The sequence below is a fragment of the Notamacropus eugenii genome, chromosome 1 (assembly GCF_028372415.1).
Source record: "Notamacropus eugenii isolate mMacEug1 chromosome 1, mMacEug1.pri_v2, whole genome shotgun sequence".
NCBI classification, from domain to species: Eukaryota; Metazoa; Chordata; class Mammalia; order Diprotodontia; family Macropodidae; genus Notamacropus; species Notamacropus eugenii.
The window spans coordinates 171060239-171084651 of NC_092872.1; the positions used below are offsets into that span (position 1 = coordinate 171060239).

The 24413-nt window shown below is 36.6% G+C and overlaps 1 protein-coding gene across 1 annotated transcript in view; it reads left to right on the top strand.

Annotated features, from left to right (window-relative positions):
- TMED3 (transmembrane p24 trafficking protein 3) overlaps positions 1 to 20681 on the top strand; it is a 33131-nt gene extending 12450 nt beyond the window's left edge. Inside the window, exon 3 of the mRNA XM_072618863.1 lies at positions 19582 to 20681. Coding sequence (XP_072474964.1) covers positions 19582 to 19587 — 6 coding nt within the window. The 3' untranslated portion in view covers positions 19588 to 20681. The remainder of the gene's footprint in view (positions 1 to 19581) is intronic.
- The last annotated feature ends 3732 nt before the right edge of the window (positions 20682 to 24413 follow it).

The window sequence follows — 24413 nt, forward strand, 5'->3', positions numbered from 1 at the left end:
TTCACTTGCAAGTCATGGCATCACTTCCCTGATGTCATGATCCTCTTTGAGAATGAAGGACAAACAATAACAACCATATTTCTCTGTGCTTCTTATGCAAATTTCCAATTTTTTCTTGTCCCATTTTGCAAACAAAATATCTACATAAATAAAAAGATAGTACCTCACCAACTTAGAACTGGAATGCAACTGAAAGGTTGATTAGTTAGTCATTCTTCCCTTCCATAAGATTTCTTTTTTTCCCAAGGAGAATTTTTTTTAGCTTTTACAAAAGGGTATTTACTACGAAGTTATAACAATATGGAAGTACAAAAACACATCCACTCCACCACAAACAAGGCACCACCCTCTCACCTGGGCATTTATTTGATCCCTGAGAAGCTTGAATTCAAACTTAAAGTGGTTAATATTTGTGTGTGTGTGTGTGTGTGTGTGTGTGTGTGTGTGTTGCCTAGCCCTATGAGTCTTTTTTCTGGCATAGCTAATTAATAAGTCATTCTCTTGCTCAGCCAGCCTAGCTCCTTCCAGACTGATGTTGGGCTGGGCCAAGCAGTTCACATTATGATTGTGCCAGCTTAAAACAGGACTCATTGATGCCAATGACTCTGAAATTCTAGTTGTCAGCGAGACCTTGGATGGCTAGGATGGATCTACCAGTCTCACTAGCCACCAGGGCACTCCCACCTCAGGATACTCATTCACCTAAGGACAGCTAGGTGGTGCAGTGGATAGAGCACCAGTGCAAGAGTTAAGAAGACCTGAGTTCAAATCTCACCTGCACTTGACACTCACTAGCTGTGTGACCTTGGGCAAGTCACTTAACCCCAATTTTCTCATCTTGGGTCATCTCCAGTCATCCTGATGAATATCTGGTCACTGGATTCAGATGACTCTGGAGGAGAAGTGAGCGGTGACCTGCACAGCCCTCCCTCACTCACAACAAAGTCAAGTGCAAGTCATGTCATTTCTCTGATGTCATGGTCTTCTTCGGCAACAAAGGATGAACACACGCTCCTTCACCTTTTCATGCTTCTCCTAATTCTTGTGTTTGAAAGTCAAATTTTCTTTTCAGCTCTGGTCTTTTCATCAAGAATGCTTGAAAGTCCTCTATTTCACTGAAAGACCAATTTTTCCCCTGAAGTATTATACTCAGTTTTGCTGGGTAGGTGATTCTTGGTTTTAGTCCAAGTTCCTTTGACTTCTGGAATATCATATTCCACACCCTTCTATCTCTTAATGTAGCAGCTGCTAGAACTTGTGTTATCTTGATTGTATTTCCACAATACTTGAATTGTTTCTTTCTGTCTACTTGCAATATTTTTTCCTTGACCTAGGAACTCTGGAGTCTGACTACAATATTCCTAGGAGTTTTTCCTTTTGGATCTCTTTCAGGAGGTGATTGGTGGATTCTTTCAATATTTATTTTGCCCTCTGGTTCTAGAACATCAGGGCAGTTTTCCTTGATAATTTCATGAAAGATGATGTCTAGGCTTTTTTTTTTTTGGTCATGGCTTTCAAGTTAATTTTTAAATTTTTTTAATTTTTCAAATGTCTGTCCTGGATCTATTTTCCAGGTCAGTTGTTTTTCCAATGAGATATTTCACATTATCTTCCATTTTTCCTTCTTTTGGTTTTGTTTTGTGATTTCTTGGTTTCTTGTAAAGTCATTAGCCTCCATCTGTTTCATTCTAATTTTGAAAGAACTATTTTCTTCAGTGAGCTTTTGAACCTCCTTTTCCATTTGGCTAATTCTGCTTTTGAAAGCATTCTTCTCCTTATTGGCTTTTTGAACCTCTTTTGTCAATTGAGTTAGCCTATTTTTAAAGGTGTTATTTTCTTCAGTATTTTTTGGGGTCTCCTTTAGCAAGTTGTTGGCTTGCTTTTCATGATTTTCTTGCATCTCTCTCATTTCTCTTCCCAATTTTTCCTCCACCTCTCTTACCTGATTTTCAAAATCCTTTTTGAGCTCTTCCATGGCCTGTGACCACTGAATATTTATTTTCCATATCTGGGATACAGAAGGTTTGACGTTTATGTCTTTCCCTGATGGTAAGCATTGTTCTTCCTCATCTGAAAGGATGGGAGAAGATATCTGCTCACCAAGAAAGTAACCTTATATAGTCTTATATTTTTTCCTTTTTTGGGCATTTTCCCAACCAGTTACTTGACTTTTGGGTCCTTTGTCAAGAGTAGGGTATACTTTGGGGATCTGTAAGATCTCACTTCCTCCAAGGTGGCACAATCAAACCTGTACACTGGTCTGGGAGCAACTAGAAACTTTTGTGCCCAGAATCTTTGAGTTTCCTCTCCACAAACACCTGACCTCCAGTTCCACCAAACCAGCACTGGGGGCTGAGATTCAGATAAGCTTCTCAATTTCTCTAGGAGCATTAGGTGGGGGCAGGACCTTCACACAGGGCTGAGGTAAAAATCAGCTGCTCAAGGTCCCTAGGGGTTTGACAGTCCAACAATGGATGCGGGCTGCTGTGGGAGCTGCTGTGGGAGCTGCTACTGCTCAATGCAGCCTCTGCCAGTGCCAGCCACCTGAGGCCCGAGCTATGGGAAGACCCTGCTCCCTTCTCAGCCAGCTGAAAAAACCCTCTCATGGACCTTTGGTGCCTGTGGGCTGAGGAATCTGCAAACTGCCACTACTGCCACTGGGGATACTGTCCCCAAGGCTTGCTTGTGTCTTCCTCCTGGTTCCATGCCATGCCAAGGCTGGGCTGGGCTCCACTCCACTTCTGGTGTTACAGACCTTTCCCATTGGCCTTTCAGGTCACCCTGGGCTGGAAATCTCCTCCACTCCATTGTTCTGTGGCTTCTGCTGCTCTAGAATTTGTTGAGAGTCTTTCTTTACAGGTATTTTATGGGCTGTGGGGTAACAGCTAGTATATGTGCATCTTTCTACTTCACCATCTTGGCTCTGCCCTCATAAGATTTCTAAGAGGCAGTGAGGCAGATTGTGTTGAATATGCATCAAGAATGAATGAAGAGAGACTCTGAAGGGGTGGAGTCAAGATAGCAGAGTGAGAGCAGTTACTCATCTAAGCTCTAAGACAAACTCCTTCAGATACCTCTAAAAAGAGAATATGAACAAATTTTAGAGTGGTAGAATCCAATAGGAGACAGAGGGTGGCAGATTTCCAACTCAGGATAGTTGGAAGGTTGATGGGAAAGATCTGTTGCACAGGGCTGGAGGAGGGCACAGTGCACAGTGTATAGGCTGAACCAGTGTGATTCCTGCCATAGCAAAGTTGAACAGGGAGCCCCGGGCAGCCTGGGGAATCTCAAACATATCAGCCAAGGACAGGAGTCCAATGGAACTGAATGAGAAAGAACTGCAAAAGTCCAGGTAGCTGCAGCAGCCACTCCTGAGACTATCAGCCTGCACATTAAATGCCAGTAAGTCACCTACTTGAACTTCAAAGAGCCAAGATGGCTGAGTGATCAATAAATGCTCTACCCCTCTCCTTGTTGACCTCAAAAAAACTCATAGAATATTTTCACAGGAAAAGTCCTGAAACAGTGGAAGCAGTGGACATGGCAAACAGTCTTTGTTTATCTAGGAAAATCACAAAAGGGGACCTCTCTTGCTGTGGCTGAAGGGGACCAATGCAGGACCAGAGCTGTCCCAGATAGCCCCACTGCAGCAAATGAGAGGAAATCCTGAGCCCCAGGGGAGTGGAGCCCATAATCGTCAGCACCAGGACCCCATGTGTGCCTCAGCACAGCCAGGGGAATAGGGAAGACACTAGTGCAAAGACTAGTTCACCAACCACTGGGCCCGCCTGTGCTGAGGAGAGAAGACCTCTTGTGGGCCAGACTACCCTTACCCTACCCTGAACACAGTTCCAGAGTAACTTCAGGGAAACTCAAAAAGACTTTACCTGGCCTCTGCTTTGGCACATCAGCAAGCTCAGCACCAGGCAAGCTACCACATTCTAGTCTCTAGCTGAAAGAACCAGAGGCCACAATACACAAAACCTCAAGTTCTAAGCACCAGAATGGTGGGACAGAGACCCCCTCTGCCCCAGAAGCAGAGATCCACTTTAAAGGCCAGGAAAAGGGCAATCATCATGAACAAGAAGCAAATCAGAAAAGATAAGACCATGGAATCCTTCTATGGGGACAAGGACAAAAATACGAATACCAAAGAGGGCAACATTGAGACTGGACTTCCATCTGAAACTTCAGAAGGGAATATGAACTAGTCTCAAGCCCAAAAAGCACTCTTGAAAGAGCTCAAGAAGGATGTTAAAAGCCATATTAGGGAAGTAGTAGAAAAACTGGCCAATGAATTTAAAAATATGAAAAAAAGAAATCATGGAAGAATTTAAAAGGAAAATTGGACTAATGGAAAAGGAAGCACAAAACCTAACTGGGCAAATTGGACAAATGCAATAAGAAGTACCAAAACTAACTGGAGAAAATAACTCTTTGAAAAGAACAATTGGACAGATGGAAAAGGGGATGCAAAAGTTAACTGAAGAAAACAATTTGATAAAAATTAGAATTGGGAAAGTAGAAGGTAATGACTCTATGAGTCATCAAGAATCAGTCAAACAGAATTTAAAGAATGAAAAGATAGAAGAAAATGTAAAATATATAACTGTAAAAACAACTGACCTGGAAAATAGATCCAGGAGAGAAAAATCTAAAAATTATTGGTCTACCAGAAAGCGATGATGAAAAAAGAGCCTGGACAATATCTTCCAAGAAATCATCAAGGAAATCGTCCAGAAATCCTAGATCCAGAGGGCAAAATAGTCATCAAAAGAATCCACCATTTACCACCTGAAAGGGATCCCAAACTAAAAACACCAAGGAATGTCATTCCAAGTTCCAGAACTATCAAGTGAAGGAGAAAATACAGCTGACAGCCAGAAAGAAACCATTGAAATATCAAGGAGCTACAGTCAGGATCACACAGGACCTTGCATCTTCTACATTAAAAGATCAAAGGAATTGGAATATGATATTCCATAAGGCAAAGGAGTTGGGACTACAACTAAGAATCAATTACCCAAGGAAGTTCAGCATAATATTTCAAGCAAGGAGGTGGACATTCAATGAAATAAAGGATTTCCAGACCTTGCTGATGAAAAAGCCAGAACTCAATATAAAGTTGGATCTTCAAACACAAGTCTCAAGAGAGGCATAAAAAGGTAAACAGGGGAAAAAAACCTTATTATTCAATATGGACAAACTGCTTACATCCCTGTAAGGGAAGATGATACTTGTGAATTTTGAGAATGATATATTTATTATGATATATAAATGGGATGTACATGGATAGAGGGAGTGGGTATAAAGTAAATGATGTGATGATAAAAATGTGATTTAAGGGTGCAAAGGGATTGTAATGGGAGAAGTGAAAAGCAGGAGGCAGAAAAAGGTAAATTACATCACAGGAAGAGGCATAAAAATATAGTAGAGGGAAAGAGGGGAGGGAAATGAGCATTGTTTTAAATTTACTCTCATCTGATCTTCTTCAAGGAGAGAACAATAAACTCAGTTAAGTATAGAAATCTAACTAGCTCTACAGACGATAGGAAGGGAAAGAGGACAGAAAAGGGAGGGGAGGCTCAAAGGAAGGGAAAAAGTAGTAAGGGAAAAGGGGAGTAAAAGGGAGGGGGTTGAAAGAAAGGAAGAAAGACTGAGGGAGGTGGTGGTCAAAAAATTAAAATTCTATTGTGGAGGGGAAGGGAGAACTAAAAGCATAAATGGGAGGAAAGAGTATGGAGGGAAAGACACAGATAGTAACCATAACTGTGAATGTGAATGGGATGAATTATCCCATAAAACAGAGACTGATAGCAGAATGGATTAAAAACCATAATCCAACCATATGTTGTTTACAAGAAGCACATTTGAAATGGGGGGATACATACAGAGTAAAGGTAAAAGGTTGAAGCAGAATATATTGTGCTTCAGCTTATTTAAAAAAAGCAGTGGTAGCAATCCTAATCTCAGACAAGGCAAAAACAGAAATAGGTCTAATTAAAAGAGATAAGGAAGGAAGCTATATCCTGCTAAAAGGCACCATGGACAATGAAGCAATATCATTACTAAACATAGATGCTCCAAGTGGTATAGCATCCAAATTCTTAGAGGAGAACTTAAGGGAGTTATAGGAAGAAATGGACAGCAAAACTATACTAGTGGGGGACCTCAGCCTCTCCCTCTCTGAACTTGATAAGTCTAACTTCAAAATAAAACAAGAAAGAAGTGAAAGATGTGAATAAAACTTTGAACAGGGTAGATATGATAGGTCTCTGGAGAAAATTGAATGGGGATAGAAAGGAATATACTTTTTTCTCAGTGTTACGTGGCACATATACAAAAATTGACCATGTACTAGGGCATAAAAACCTCATAATCTAGTGCAGAAAGGCAAAAATAGTCAATGCATCCTTCTCAGATCATAATGCAATAAAAATTATATGTAATCAAAGGTTATGGAAAAATGAACCAAAAATTAATTGGAAACTAAATAATCTAATCATAAAGAGTGAGTGGTTTAAACAATATATCATAGAAACAATCAACAACTTCATTTAAGAGAATGACAATAATGAGACAATCTGCTAAATCTTATGGGATACTGCAAAGGCAGTTCTTAGGGGAAGTCTGATATCTTTTAATGCCTACATGAATAAAATAGAGAAAGAGGAGATCAATAAATTGGGCATGCAGCTGAAAAAGCTAGAAAAAGAACAAATTGAAAATCCTCTAGAAAATACCAAATTAGAAATATTGAAAACCAAAGGAGAGATCAATAAAATTGAAATTATGAATACTTGAACTAATAAATCAAACTGAGTATTCACTTTATGAAAAAAACCAATAAACTGGATAAACCTTTGGCCAGTTTGATTAAAAAAAGAAAACCAAATTACAAATATTAAAAATGAAAAGGGTGAACTCACCACCAATGAGGAGGAAATTAAAACAATAATTAAAAATGATTTTGCCCAACTGTATGCCCATAAATTTGACAATCTAAGTGAGATTATATTTTAAAAAATATAAATTGCTCAGATTAATAGAAGAGGAAGTTGAATACTTAAATAACCCCATCTCAGAAAAAGAAATTGAACAAGCTATCAATGAACCCCCTAGGAAAAAATCTCCAAGGTCAGATGGATTTACAAGTGAATTCTATCAAACATTAAAGGAACAGTTAATTCCAATACTATATAGACTATTTGGGAAAATGGCAAAGAAGCGGTCCTACAACATTCTTTTTATGTTACAAATATTGATACCTAAACCAAGAAGAGCCAAAAGAGAGAAAGAAAATCGTAGACCAATTTCTCTAATGAATATAGATGCTAAAATTTTAAATAAGATGTTAGCATAAAGAATACAATAACCTGTCATGAGCATAATTCATTATGATCAGGAAGGATTTATATCAGGAATGCAGGACTGGTTCAATATTAGTAAGTCTATCAGCATTATTGATCATATCAACAATAAAACTAACAGAAACCACATGACTATCTTAGTAGATGCAGAAAAATCTTTGGACAAAATACAACACCCACTCCTATGGAAAACACTGGAGAGCATAGCAATAAACAGAACTTCGTTAGAAAGCTCCGTAAAATAATAAGCCATATCTACCTAAAACCATCAGCAAGCATTACATACAATGGGGAAAGCTAGATACATTAAGAAACAAGGATGTTCATTATCATCACTGTTATTCAATGTGATACTAGAAATGTTAGCTTTAGCAATAAGAGAAGGAAAAGAAATTGAAGGAATTAGAACAGACACAGAAGAAACTAAGTTATCACTCTTTGCAGGTAATATAATGATATACTTAGAGAATCCCAGAGAATCAAGTAAAAGACTACTTGAAATAATAAGCAAGTTAGGCAAACTTTCAGGATACAAAATAAATCCAGATAAATCATCTGCACTTCTCTAAATTACTAACAAAGGTCAACAGGAAGAAATAGAAAGAGAAATTCCATTTAAAGTTACTGTAGAGACTATAAAATATCTGGGAGTCTACCTACCTGTCAAAACTAACCCAGGGAATATATGAACACAATTACAAAACACTTTTTGCACAAATAAATCAGATCTAAGTAAGTGAAAACACATCAGTTGTTCATGGGTAAGCTGAGCTAATAGAATAAAAATGATAGTTCTACCTAAATTAATTTACTTATTCAGTACCATACCAATCAAACTATCAGATAATTATTTTCTAGAGCTAGAAAAGATAATATCAAAATCCACTTGAAAGAACAAAAGGTCCAGAATATCAAGGGAACTAATGAGAAGAAATGCTAGGGAAGGTGGCCTAATCCTAGCAGATCTCAAATTGTATCATAAAGTAGCAATCATCAAAACCCCTTGGTACTGGCTAAGAAATAGAGGAGTAGATCAGTGGAATGGGTTATATACTCAAGACACAGTAGTCAATGAATATAACAATCTACTGGATTGCTACAAGGATCCCAGCTTCTGGGTTAAGAACTCACTGTTTGACAAAAATTCCTATGAATACTGTATAACAATGGGACCATAGGCATAGACCAATGCCTGACAGTGTATACAAGAATCAAGTCCAAATGGATACATGATCTAGGTGTAAAGACTGATTCCATAAACAAATTAGGGGAGCAAGGAATAGTGTATTTGTCAGATTTATGGAGAATGGAGAAATTTTTGACCAAACAAGAGGTAGGGAGCATTATGATTTGCAAAATGGATAATTATGATTACATTAAATTGAAAAGTTTTTGCACAACCAAACCCAATGCAACCAAGATTAGGAGGGAAGCAGAAAACTGGGAAAGAATTTTTGCAACTAGTGTCTATGATAAAGGCCTCATTTCTAAAATATATAGAGAACTGAGTCAAATGTGTAAGAATACAAGTGGTTCCCCAACTGATAGATGGTCAAAGGATATGAATAGACAGTTTTCAGAGGAAGAAATTAAAGCTATCTATAGTTGTATGAAAAAATGCTTAAAATCACTATTGATTAGAGAGATGCAAATCAAAACAACTCTGAGGTAACACACCACACCTATCAGATTGGTTAATATGACAAAACAGGAAGATGATAAATGTTGGAGAGGATGTGGGAGAGTTGGAACCCTAATTCATTGTTAGTGGAGCTGTGAGCTGATCCAACCATTCTGGAGAGCAATTTGCATCTATTCCCAAAGGGCTACAAAAATGTGCATACTCTTTGACCCAGTAATATTGCTTCTAGGACTGTATCCCAAAAAGATCATAAAAATGGGAAAGGGTCCCACATGTACAAAAATATTTATAGCATCTCTCTTTGTGGTGACCAAAGACTGGAAATCAAGAGGATGCCATCAATTGGGGAATGACTGAACAAGTTGTGGTATATGAATGTCATGGAATACTGGTGTGATATAAGAAATGGTGAATAGGAAGACTTCAGAGAAGCCTGGAAGGACTTATGTGAACTGATGCTGAGTGAAAGGAGCAGCACCAGGAGAACTTTGTATATAGCAACAATCACAGTGTGCAAGGAATTTTTTTGATGGACTTAGACCTTCACAGAAATGCAAGGATCTAAAAAATCCCCAATGAACTCTTGAAGCAAAATGCCTTCCACATCCAGAGAAAAAACTATGGAATTGGATTGCAGAATGAAGCAAATCATTTTCTCCTGTGTTATGTTTTGTTTTGTTTCTATGCAACATGACTAAGGAAAATGTATTTAATAAGAACGTATATGTAGAACCTATATCAGATTACTTTCTGCCTTGGGGAAGGAGTGGGGAGGGAGGTGGGAAGGAGAGGCAGGGAAGAGAAAAAAATCTAAGATATATGGCAGTGATTGTAGAAAATTGAAAACAAATACATTAATTTAAAAGGAAAAAAAGAATAAATGAAGAGCGAAGGGGTAAAATGAGGATCTTGGGAATTTTGAATTATCTGCCTTGCCATTTGCTTCTTGGCTCTCCAAAGTAATTTTCAGTTGTTTTCAGTCATATTTGACTCTCCGTGACCCCATTTGAGTTTTCTTGGCAAAAATACTAGAGTGATTTGCCATTCGCTTCTCTAGCTCATTTTACAAATGAGGAACTGAGGCAAACAGGGTTAAATGACTTGCCCAGGGTCACACAGCTAATTGGAATAGGGAATAAATAAGAATGTTGGACTTGGAGTCAGAATGACATGAGTTCAAATTCTGTCTCAGAGCCTACTAACTTTGTGACCTTGCTCAAGTCACTTGTCTTCTGTATGCCTTAGTTTTCTCAACTGTAAAATGACGATAACAGCACCTACCTCACAGGGTGATTGTGAGGTTTAAATGAGATATGTTCAGTGCTTTGCAAACATTACAGCACTATATAAATATTAGCTATCAAAATTAAAACAAAACTTGCAAAGATTAGACCTGGAGAGAAACTTAGAAATCATCTGGTCAAAGACTATTTTCTTCCTTCCTTTCCAGGCTCCACTCCTGACTTTCTCCTCCATGCCCCTGTACTGTTACTTCCTCCCTCCACCCTCTAATTTTCAACTTCCTTTTATATCTTGTCTTCCTTCATTTAAGTGTAATCTCCTTGAAAGCAGGGGCTCTTTATCTCTGCTTGTATTTGTATTACCAGAATTAAGCACAGAGGAAGTGCTCAATGAATGTTCTTATTTTGCTTGGTTGTATCTGACTCTGTGGCTTTGTTTCGCATTTTCTTGACAAAGACATGAAGTAATTTGCAATTCCTTCTCCAGCTCATTTTGCAGATGAGGAAAATGAGGCAAACAGGGTTAAGTGACTTGCCCAGGGTCAACAACAAAACATTTTTAGTCTTTGCTTCTGTTTGCAATACACTCTTTTATTTACTTTTTGCAAGGCAATCAGGGCAAAGTGACTTACCCAAGGTCACACAGCTATTCAAAGGCCAGATCTGAACTCAGGCCCTCTTCACTCCAGGACCAGTACTCTATTCACTGAGCCACCTAGCTACCCATTTACAAACTCTTTTAGAAATCTAAACTCGTATTATGTGACTGTTTTTCCTCATTGGTAAGCACTACGCTTTATCCTTTCTAGAGCATTTTGCTAGCCAGTAGGACCTCCTTTTGCTATCTCAAACTTAAAGACTCCATAGGACTACACAGCCTCATTATATTGTCATTAAAAAAAATTCTTTTGCACCAGCAGCATTGATCATATCAGCAGGAGTGTTTATTACTCAGGGATCCAGAGGTCAAATTCTCATTTAGCCTTGTAATACATGAGTTTCTTGCAGGGAAGGCACTCTGTCAGTGTAGGGCTAACAATAACGATGACCATAAATCTTAGGTCTGCAGAAACTTTTCCAAAATTTTATAACAAATGAAAGAGATTTTGGCCCCAGGTATTTTTTTTTTTTTGCTAGAGAGAACAAAAATGATTGTAGGATTCTATCTTGAATTTATAAAGAGTTTTGTATTCAGAGATTAGTAACAACTTTCACATATAATGAGTTTCATTCTCTTAAGCTATTTTTCTTTTAAAAAAATAAATGCTTTATAGCTACATAAAAACACACAGTTGATCCTTCCCAACTATGCTCTCCTCAGATTTCTGCTTTGCAACAAACAAAAGCTATGAAGTTTAGCAAAACAAAGCCACCTATTGGCCATGTCTAACAATGGAGACCTCATTCCTCACCTGTAGTCCCCTACCACTCTGTCAAAAGGTGGACTATATATTTCATCATCAGTTATGTGTAGTCCTTGCATTCATCTGAATTTTGGTGTCTTTCTTTTATTATGATTTTCTTTCACATTATTGTGATCATTGCGTAAACTGTTCTTTTGGTCTTGTTTTCTTTGTTCTGCATTAGACATTTTCTTCTCCTCTCTGCAGACTTCACATGGCATTTTGTTTACACTTCTTGTATATTTTTGTCCTAAATTATTCTATACCATAATTATTAGTGTATACATTACATCTTCCTACTAGATGGTAAAGTCCATGTATCTCACCTCCACTGCCTCTCTCTCCCATAACCTAGCACTGGGCTTTGTGATGCTTAATAAATGTTTCCCAGATTGAATGAATTTGCAATTTTGGGAGCTACTTTGCTTCTTTTAGGCTACTGGGTATTTATTTTAGGAAAGAAGGAAAAGGAATGAGTATTTATATGGTACTTACTATGTGCTCTACTAAGCCTTTTACAGATATTGTCTTGTTTGATCCTCACAATAACTTTGCTGTTAGTGTCCTCATTATATATTTGGAGAAACTGAGGCAAACAGAAGTTAAGTGACTTGCTCAGGATCACACAGCTGGTAGGTGTTTGAAACTAGATTTGAACTCAAGTTCTCCTGACTCCAGGTCAAGGTTCTATCCACTTCATCACCTCAAACAGATACAGATATTTCAAATCCTTTAAAGGGTCCAGAAATAGTCCATGCAGCTTCCTAAAATGTCTCAGCTTAGGTTCATCAGAGGACATTATATGTGTATCAGTGATATGAGGTAGGTAGAGTAGGGATTGTTCTCTTATGACTAGAGCAAAATTACCAGATTCCAGTTCATTTGTGTTTCCCACCATTAATGAAGAAAAAAATTCAAATAGTATTTTGGAGCCTGTTTCCAAGAGGTAATATAGTTCTGGGGAAGGAACACAGGACTTCAGGTTGGAAGACTGGAGTTGAAGTTTTGTCTTCATTTACTAGCTATGTGTCTTTGGACAAACCACTTCACTTCTCTGATGCTCAGTTTTATAATCTGTAAAATGGAACTAATACTTGTACCATCTACAATGCAGGTCTGTTGTGAGGAAAGTATTTTGTAAGCCATAAAGCACTATGGACATGTGAGTTATTATTTTAAAATGTGACAGTTGGACTAATTGACCTACAAGGGTCCTGCTGGAGCTAAATCTTTCATCCTTAAGTAGCCCTGGTATCCAGGGCACTGAACATCCCTTCCTTAAAAGGTCCCTAGGCACTGACTACTCTTTTCTTAGGTCTCCAGGTACTGACCAAATCTTCCTTAGGAAGAATTCATTACCACAGAAACTTTATGGGTTGAAAGCAGGGGTATATTCAGGAAAGATAAGTATTAAATTGTCAGGGTGAGTATTAAAATCTTGAAATCAGCAAATGTTACAAATCAGGAATTGATTTATGGCTGTGTTGATTGTATAGACTTCAGAAAGAGATGGAAAAAATGTTAATGATACAGATTGAAAGTGAAAGTATGTCCTGCAGAGAGCTGGTTGTTAATAATACCAGCATATCCCTGAAAGTGCTTTTCTATGATCTATTAGGCATTATCTGTAATTCTTCAAATAGTTGAGTCTCATAAGATTTTACCCCTATTTGTAGAGCTCAGAGGTAATGAAATGTGAGCCTATTGAAAGTTAATAGAGTCCTTTTTAAAAAGAGCATTCAAATTGATTTACACTTTGCATAATCAAGTATAGTCTCTGAACATACAGAAAGGGAAGTGATGACTCCAAGATACACCATGACTTCATGACAAACTGCTCATACTGGAATAACTTGCTTTTGATTTTGACAGTTACCAGACTTTAGTAGGATGCTTATAGACATATTTTACCTAGATTTCAGCAAAATTGTTGAAAAAGTCTCTTATGCTTTCTTTGTGTACAAGGAGAGATATACACTAGTTCCTAGAACAGTTAAGTGAAATGAGAATAGTTCAATGTTCAGACTCAAAGAGTAGTCATTAGTGATTTGATGTCAGTTGTGAAAGAAGGTGTTTATTTGAATATTGTAGATATCTGTCCTTGGCACTATATTATTTGACATTTTTATTAGGGATTTGGATGAATACATAGAACATAGATTTAGATCTGGAGGAGACAATAAAGGGCATCTCATCAAACATCCTGATATTTTCTTAGCTGAGTCTCAAAGAGGTTCAATGACATGCCCAAAGTCACACAGATAGTATATGTGAGAGGCAGGGCTCAAACCCATGTCTGCCTGACTCAGAGGCAATTTCTCCATCCATGATGTCATGCTGCCTCTCTATCGATTGCATGCTTGTCAAAATTGCCAATGACAAAAAGTTGGGTGTAATATCTGAATAATGTCCCATATAGGTACCTTTCTCTTGTTCCTTCTGCCTCTGGATCTCCTCTCACCCCTACTTTTCATCTCCCTCTTTTTTGAGTTGTCTGCTTAGTAGTATATAAACTCCTGGAAGGAATGGATTTTCTTTTTGCTTGTATTTGTATACCTAACATTTAGCATCCCCAGAACATTAGATCCCCAGAAGTGATCTAAGGAGTGATCTAAGGAGATCCTTGTCCAGGTACAGATTGGACCAGATGAATTCTGAAGAACCTCAAAAATGTACATGACATGTCAAACTATAAGATTTTTTAATTCCATGATAGAGGCATCTAGGGCTAAAGAAAAAAATAACTTTAGAGATTACCTAGATGAACTTTTTCACTTTACATATGAAGAAACTCAGGCCCAGAGAAGTGATATGACTTTCTCCCAAATCACATAGCCACTTGGTGACAGAGCCAACATTAGAATATTGGTTTTTGGATTTATGGACTGCTTTATTGCTTTGAAATGTCTGTGCAGGTAAATTATTTAGATACTTTAAAAGAGTAGTTAGTTCAATTTCAAGGCACATAAAGCCTTAGTAAACACATTCATTGATTGATAAAATTAGCACTTCCCTAAACTAAGGGTTTAAGGAAAAAGAACTGCAAGTCCACAAAGAAAGTGTTTGGTAGTCAGAAACAATTAGAAAAGAAGTCCAAAATGTAGCAAGGTACAGGAATAGTTTGGTAGAATGAAGAAAGACCAGACTGAGAGTCCTGAGTTAAAGTACCAGCTCTACCATGAAAAGCCTTGTGACTTTGAACAAGCTGCTTAATGCCTTTGAGTTCAATTTTCATATCAGCAAAATGATAAGGGTTTGACCTCCAAGTTCCCACTGAAGACTAATCATAGTCTATGAATATAAAGAAAAACCCAGAAAGACATTGAAAGATGAAAGCACATGAGAGACTTTCGACCTAGCCTAAAGCTGGGCATAAGAAGCGGCAGTTTATTTCCTGATATCCCATACTTCTACTCTACTGTCCAAAGGCCAGATATGGAAGCATGTAAGATGAACCATAGAATGTTCCTGGAACGAAGAATATTTAAAGATAAGTGAGAAGAAATAATAATAGAAAGGCAAGTTTGAACAAGATTATGGCGACCTTAAAAGGCCAGAGCCAAGAACTTAAAATTTATTTTATTTGAAATTAAGGATCCAATTGAAAGTTGTTGAGTAGTGGAGTGAGAGAAAGATATATAAATTAGGAAGATTACTTGTGCAGCATATATAGGATAGAAAAGAGACAGGACAGAACAGGGAAATAAATTAAGAACTTTACAACAGTCTAGATGAGAAGAGATGTAGACTGGGCCTAGTCTGGGTTGTTCTGATGGACTATTGCTGAATGAGAAGGGATTTTTGTACAGGATGGACTGGACAATCTCTAAGGCCCAATCTAACCCTGAGATTCTATGATAGCACTTTTTTCTTTCTTCTCTCTTCTTTTGTCATTTTTTTTTATTGCATGTATAGATTAGGAACATCACTATTTGAGCTTAGAGTTTGGATGCAAGGAACTGAATTCCTGCTTTTTTTTTTAGGATTATAAAAAATGTAATATGTTTTTTAAATTATCATTATTCCTATTGATTTATTTTTAGTTTTTCAACATTCACTTACACAAAGTTTTGAGTTCCAAATTTTCTCCTCACCTCTCCTCTACCCCAAAGTGCAGTCTGAATACCCCTTCCTGCAATCTGTCCTCCCTTGTATCACCACCACGCCCTTCTCTTATTGCGTTCCCTTCTATGTTCCTGTAGGGCAAGATAGATTTCTACACCTCATTACCTGTGTGTCTTATTTCCCAGTTGCATGTAAGAACAATTTTTAATGTTTGTTTTTAAAACTTTGAGCTCCACCTTTGATTCATGCTTTCTTGATTCTACTTTGAGAAGTTTATCAATATTATTCTTGAAGATTTAGCTCCAGCATCCTCAGTCAGGATGACTGACAAGTACAGCTGAGAATGTCTGTTCTCTTTCTATCTTTGTCCTCTGTGTACTGTGACTAGCTTCTGTCCCTGTATCTTTTGGAACTTCATACTCACAAATAGTGAAGTATATAAATTAAAAGTCATTATGATCAATCATTTTATCTGTGCTGGTATTCAATACTAATTAAATGGAAATGCAAAGACACATTAAAGAATAGGAAAACTTTGTATTTAACATCTGTCCTCCTGGAGTAGGGAGGTGGTGGAGAGAGGTAGGGTGAAGATGAATGACAAGACATTTCAACATCTGTTACGAGTTCTCCCAGAAAGAATAGTTGTGTAAAAATCATTCTGCTTCAGATATTTCTTTCCCCTGGGCTTCAATTGCCCCACTGACTGTTAGACAGAAGAAGCTGTAGTGGGACTCATGCTGGTAGCTCAATGCCAGCCATTCCTTCTATGTATCACCCCTTCTTTATTGAGCTGCCCAGCATGAGCAGAGAGTCTTCAGTCATTGCTAAGTCCTAGAACATATTCCAGCTCCATTGAAATTTCTCTAGGACAAGAGGAAAATCACCTCTGTTCCTTTAAGATTCACTCAAATTCTATACTTCCTAGAGGTACACATAACTGCAGAGATTTATGTATGCTCCAAGAAGCTGGTCTTCCATTTCCCCTGAAGTCTTCAGTTTGAGAGAGCTTTCTTTCCTAGGCAGCTGGTGATGTAGTAGAGTCCAGGGTCAGGAAGATGAGTTCAAATCTTACTAGCTGTATGATCTTAGGCAAGTTAACTTAACCACTGACTGCCTGAGTTTCTTCAGCTATAAAATGGGATGGTAATAGCATCTCCTTCCCAGAGTTTCTGTGAGGATCAGATGAGTTAATATTTGTAAAAAATGATTAGAGTAGTGCCATACATATAGTAGGGAATGTATGAATACTTATCTCCTTCCCTTTCCCCTTCTTGACCCCCTGCCCAGCACTAGCTCTTTCAAATCCCAATCTAACAGTCATTTCTGCGAAGAAGGCTTGAAGTGAGTTCTCTGTAGATTAGCATTTCCACAGAAATAAGGAGGTGAGATGATGGGGAAACATCTATGAAAAGAGGCACTCACTTACTTGAGATTTAAAATGTAATGAATTTAATGGAATTTTAATCCCAGTGAGGGTTATTTTTGCTCCTGTGATACATATTTCATAAACCCTCAACAAGCAAAATAGCAGTAAATAAACACCAGACAGGCCAACCTTACTGCACCTCTCCCCCAAATAGTCTGATTTTCATATACTGTCATGTTAAGACTGCATGACAGATAGCTCAACAACTTTTATTTTCTCTCTCCAGAGCAACTTATAGTGGTCATAAATTGTGATTCATAGGAGGGCTGCTTCATCTGTTCCATCTCCCTACTTTATCACAAAGAAGTCTCCACAATTAGATAGAGATATAGGTAGGTGGCTAGATGCTTCTTTGGTTTATAACATAAACTCCCTGGAGGGGGTTTGCATTTTTCCTTCATGCCTTATGACCTGAACATCTGGAATATGTTAGGCATCTACTTTTTTTGTTTCTTTTGGTTTAGTTCTATAATTTCATTGTTATAGAGAATATCCAGTGAAGAAACTCTCTCCAATAGTGCTGATTGACACTACTCTGGAACTTAAATCCTTAGAGCCAGGTGGAAGCATTGAGAGTTTAAGCAACTTGACTAGGGTCACACAACCAGTATGTAATGTATGAGAGGCTGGACTTCAATCTAGATCTTCCTGACTCTAAGGCTGGCTGGCTCTTTCTCTCTCTCTCTCTCTCTCTCACTCTCTCTCTCTCTCTCTCTCTCTCTCTCTCTCTCTCTCTCTCTCCCCCCCCCACCCTCTCTCTCCTCTTTCTCTTCCCCCTTTTTTCTTCTCTCTCTCCCTTTTTTTATTCATTTATTTGCACAAATATTATCTTTTCCTTCCACTATACTCTCCCCACCACCAAACAATCAACAAAGAGAAATTAAACCTTCATAACAAATACTTTTAGAACAGCAAAACAAATCCCAACATTGACCATTTTGAAAAAAAGTGCTTCATTTTGGTTTTAAGTTTATTACTTCTTTGGAAAGAAGTATGTTTCTTCTGAAGTCCTCTGGACTCATGGTTGTAATTGCATTGATCAATAATTTAAAGATTTTCAAAGTTATTTTATTTTATAATGCGATCATTGTATAAATTGTTTTCCTAGTTCTCCTCATTTTATTTTATATCAGTTCATAGAGATCTTCTTAGTTTTTTCTGAAACTGTCGACTTCCTTATATCTTTTTTAAAGTTTCTCTTTTATTTAGTATATTATTTTCCTCAATTACATGTAAAACATTTTTCAACATTTGTTTTTAAAATTTTGAGTTCTAAATTCTCTTCTTTCTTCCCCAAACCCCATCACTGAGAAGGCAATCAATTTGGTATAGGTTATTCATGTGTAATCACGTAAAACATAATTCCTTATTAGTCATGTTGTACAAGTAAACATAGACCAAAAAATAAAACCCCAAGAAAAATAAAGTTTAAAAAGCATACTTTGATTTGTATGCAGATTCCATCAGTTCTTTCTCTTGGGATGAATAGCATTTTTCATCATAAATCCTTTAGAGTTCTTTTGGATTCCTGAGAATAACTAAGTTATTCACAGTTGATCATTTTACAGTATCGCCATTACTGTATACAACATTCTCCTGGTTCATGATGAAAGATCATGTCTATCTTTCCACGTTTTTCTGAGAGCATCTTGGTCATCTGTTCTTATAGCACAATTCTGTTCCCATTATATCAATGGAATACAATAGTGTCCCGTTATAATAACACCACTTGTTCAGCTATTCCCCAAATGATCAGTATCCCCTCAATTTCCAATTCTTTGCCACCAGAAAAGAGCTGCTATAAATATTTTTGCACATATAGGTCCTTTTATTTCATTATTTCTTAAGGTATAACACCATTTTATTACACTCAAATATCATAATTTCTTTAGTCACTTACTAATAGTTAAGCACCTCCTTAATTTCCAGTTTGGTATTACTATGGAAAGAGCTGTTATAAATATTTTTGTGCATGAGTCCTCTCCATATTTTCTTATTTCTGTAGGTCATAAAACTAGTAGCGCTACTGTTGATTCAAAAAGTATACACAAGTTAGTGATTCTCAATTATTTCCAAGAATGGTTATACTAATTCATAGATCTATGAACAGTGTTTTAGTGTACCTGTTTTCCAAAAGCCATTATAATATTTGTAATTTTCTTCTTTTGTCATTGTTGCCAATTGTACCTGTATAGTCTATATTATATTGCAGACCAACTTGGAGAGGGGGTATGGGGGGAAATTTAGAACTCAAAATCCTATAGAAGTTAATATTGAAAAATAAAGATAAAAAAATTTTTAAAAGAAAATATTGGATGACTGCCTAGTTAAGTATGTTAGACTACTGATTCTTGTTCATGTAAGGGTTGTACTAAATGACTAATGAGGCCTCTTTCAATTCTGGGGTTTTTTTTTATTCTATTCCTAACAGTTTTGAGCTGATGAGTCCCTTGGCTCCTCACTTGAAACCTTGAGACAGACAGAAGTTTGTGGTGCTGATTTGAAAATGTGGAATGTCACGAGAAAGCATACTGATGGGGAAAATTTTGCCAATAAATCATAAAAAGCAGTGAAAAAAGAAACAATTTTCTTTCCTTTTAAGGGAAAAAAACTGGCTAAGTCTGCATGGCAGGAACCCTAATAGATATTGTTTCCACCACTCAAAGCCTATAAAATTGGAGAGACTTCGATAGTGGACTACATATTTGCTATTTGAATCCTAGCTTAACCAAGTAAAATGGATTTTTTTTGTCTTATCAATTCTCAAAGACTACCTACTAAACTATAGTACCTTGTGAATGGAGTATTCACAGCAACAATATTACAAATGCTTGAAATCATGAAGTAGCTAACCATCAACTACCATCAAGAGCATCAATTATCAACACACCTTCAAAAAAGCTTTAGAAAACTGAAAAAGTTAAATCTGCTGCTTATTAATTTAGCTGAACTTTATAAAGCTGTGAGGTAAGTCTAATTTTTTGCCATAATCCAATTAGAAAGCATTGATCTTCAGAAATACATGAGAAATGGTAAGCATTAAAAAAAATGAAGTTTGATTGCAAATGCACAAAGTCAGTGAGGGTTTTGAAAACACTGTGTAATAGAAAGGTACTGAATAAAGTCTGATCTAAAGAACTGGAAAAAATATCAATTGCTTATGGATAGATTAAGCTAATAGAATAAAAATAACAATTCTACTTTAATTTATTTATTAGCTGCCATTCTAATCAAACACTCAAAAATTATTTTATAAGGCTAAAAAAGGGACCAAAATTCATCTGAAAGAACAAAAAGTCAAAAATATCAAGGTAATTTGTCATACCAGATCTCAGATTGTATTTTAAAATGGTAATCTTCAAAACAATCTGGTGTTGGCTAACAAATAGAGTGCTAGATTGACTGAATAGGTCAGGTACACAATACACAACAAATAACTATAGTAGTTTAGAATTTGATAAACCCAAAGACTCAAGTTTTTGGGATAAGAACTCACTATTTGACAAAAACCGCTGGGAAAAATGAAAAAAACATGGCAGAAAAATTGGGTGTAGACCAACATCTTATACTGTGTACAAAGAGAAGGTCAAAATGAGTACATGATTTGGACATAAAAGGTGATACCATAAACAAATGAGGGAAACTTGGAATAGTTTTCCTGTCAGATCTATGGATAAAGGAAGAATTTTTGACCAAATAAGATAGAGAGCATTATGAAGTGTCAAGTGGGTAATTTTGATTATATTAAAAAGTTTTTTTTTGCAGAAATAATGCAACCAAGATTAGAAGGAAAGCAGAAAACAAGGCCAAAAAAAAAATATTTCACATGTCTCTGATAAAAATTTCCTTTCTTAAAGATACAGAGAACTGAGTCAAATTTATGAGAATAAAAGCCATTGCCCAATTAACAAATGGTCAAAGGATATGAACTGGCATTTTTCAGATGAAGAAATCAAAGCTATCTATAGTCATATGAAAATATGCTTTAGATCACTCTTGATTAGAGAAATGCATATTAAAACAACTCTGAAGCACCACCTCACATTTATCAGATTGGTTAATATGACAGAAAAGGAAAATGATAAATTTTGGAGGGAATGTGGAAAAATTGGAGCACTATTGCACTGTTGGAGGAGTGAACTGATTCAACCATTCTGGAGAACAATTTGGAGCTATGCCCAAAGGCCTATAAAACTATGCATACACTTTGATCCAGCAATACCACTTTTAGGACTGTATCCCAAAAAGATCATAGAAATGGGAAAAGGATCTACATGGACAAAACTATTTATAGCAGCTCTTTTTGTGGTGGCTAAGAACTGGAAATTGAAGGGATACTTATCAGTTGGGGAATGGCTGAACAAGTTGTAGTATAATAATATAATGGAATACTATTTTGCTAAAAGAAATGACTAGCAGAATCATTTCAGAAAAATCTGGGAAAAGTTACATGAACTGATGAAAAGTGAAGTGAGAAGAATCTGGAGAAAATTATGTACATTGTGTGATGATCAATTGTGAATAACTTAGCTATTTTCAGTAATATAATGATCAAAGACAATGCCAAAGGACTCATGATGAAAAATTCTATCCATTTCCAGAGAAAGAACTTATGAGTCTGAATATAGATTGAAGAATAATACTATTTTCCTTTCTCTGTGTGTTTTTTTGTCTGTTTTTTCTTTCACAACATGACTGATATGGTAATACACTTTACATGATTGCACATGAATAACCTATGTCAAATTGCTTATTGTATTGGGGAATTGGGAAGGGAAGAAGAAAGAGAGGAAAAGAATTTAGAAGCTCAAAGTTTTTAAAAATGTTAAAAATTATTTTCATATGTAATTAGGAAAAAGTAAATATTACTTTTTAAAAAGGACATTGTTGAAGATAATAATGTATGTCCTATTTCCTAGAACCTTGTGGAAATAGTAATTATGATAACAAGTGATGGCTTTTGTCATTTTTGTTCGATCTCCACATTTAGGTTTTTCTATTTGAAGTTTTAAATAATATAGAAGAAAGAGTAGAATGTCTGGTTTGGGAGAATTCCTGAATATTTTTTTTTCTCCCATAATACCATATTAAGAGGTAATTGGGGCAATTACTCTCCAGAAGCAGAGCCTGCTAGGAGTATAAGCAAAAGAAGAGTGAGGGTAGAGATGAGTACACTCTGTTGCTTAATTCCCCACAGTCAGCTTAGCTCCTCCTGCTTTAATGAATGCAGAGGTATAGTGGTAAATATTTAACAATCTGCTTTCTTAAAAAAAAGGATTCAGGGCATACTAAAACTTAATCTGTATTAGCATTTTCTCCACTTTCTTAAATTAGGTCCAGATTATTGGTGTCAAACATCATAGAAATGGATTCTAACACTTAGAAAACTGATTGTAATTTTTCCATTAGTTTGAAACCTTTCAGGATTAGCAATTTTTATGTAAGAGTTTAGTGTAGATACACACATTGAGATTGTGGCTTAGTTTCTATCCTTCTCCCTACTTGTCGTCTCTCTTATGTTTCAAATGAGGTTCTTACAAAGACAAAACTCTTTACTGCTTTTTAACTGTAATTCAAATTTTTTTTTTAAAAAAAACTAGTCAAATAGTTCTTGTTCTTAGTGCCATCTTGTCAACTTCCATTGCCCCATGAGATTCAACTGGAGGAAGAAACTAATGGGTAGGCTGAAATGTAAGAGCAGAAAAATGTGGCAGAGGTCCAAGTAACTACACTGTGCTGACCACAGAGGCCACAGGAGCAGGGATGGAATAACTTTTGAAGATGTTTTTTTCAGGAAGGGAGAAACCTTCAGGAAAACACTCTATGAATGACTGTGCTACCTTTACCATCTGATAAAGAACTCTTACCATATTTGACACCTTCCTGACAGAAGGGTACACTATCTTTTAATGCAAATTCTACCTAACTGCCTCTTGATTGTGTGCCATGGGGCTCTTGCCATTCTGGACTGTTTTCTTTGAGGCTAAGTGTGACACCTGCATAATAAGACTTTACTACTTTCCTGGTTGAAAAAAACCTAGCCAAATACATCACTGTACCCAACATAGCAATATCTTGCTAGGCAGTCTCAACTCCATTTTGAGTAGGCAAGCCAAACTCCAAAGATCTCAGTTCCTTCTTCCAGCTCTTACAATGGGGAGCTTGTAAGGGTATATTAATGAAATAAAAACATCCTGAATGATTCATTTTCTATGTCTGGAAGTGCTTTATGAACTCAGGGTTCTTCTGTCAGTTTCTGTCTCTCTAGCATGGGGACATTGGCTCTCTCAGGCTCTGCTGGCAGGATGGATCATGCCTGGATTCTCTTTTAGGGTGAATCTATCTATACCTCTCATCCTCCAGTTCTTTTATCTACCACTGTTTTAATTTTGTTTCATACTAGTGAGATAGGAAGGAAATTATTCTAGTCCTCCCCTAGGTCCTTTAGTCCTATCCAGTGACTGGAGCCAAAGAACACACTTAGCTAGATATATTTTCCTTAGGCCTCTCTCTCATGATCAGTTCAGGTCTTTTAAAATTCTCACACATTCAGCTTTTCTTGATATCTTCTAGGTTTCAGATCATTGTAGGCAGGGTCTCCAGGGTTGTTTTCTTCTCAGGAAGGCTATTTATAAAGAAAGAGGTTGGGGTAAATAACTTCTAATATCTCTTCTAGATCTAACAATTTTTTGTTTCTGTCTCTGATCAGTAAGACATATTTGCTCTCAGTCTCTTTCTAATTCTTCCTCTCTTTGTTCCTCTCTGTCTCTGTTTCTCTGTCTGTCTCTTAGATTTTGGAAGGGCAGAGAGGGTTTACTGTTAAGTCTTTCAGCTAGAAGTGTAAAAACAGAGCTTAACCACCCTTTCTTCATTGATCAAAATGTTAACAAATTTGGATTTTTTGACCATGGATTCTGAACATGCACTTTATTTCCCACTGGATTCATTTTTTCAGCTTTTATTCCTGAACATTTGTAGTTATTTATAATTTGTAAGCTTATTTTATCTCAACCTGGATAGACTTACCTCAGGAAACAGGATATATGCAAAGAAATAAACAGGTAGTAGGCAGTTAAAAATCTTAACCCTCCATTCATTTTAGTATTGTGGATTTTTACTAAATATTCTCCCTGAGGGGTAGGCTATAATTATAATTAAGTTTAAAAAGATTTTATGAAGTGGCCCTGGAGCTTAAAAATAAATTGAGAAAATTAAGAAAACAACTTTAAGAAACCTCACTTTTAAGTACAAGGAGAATACTTA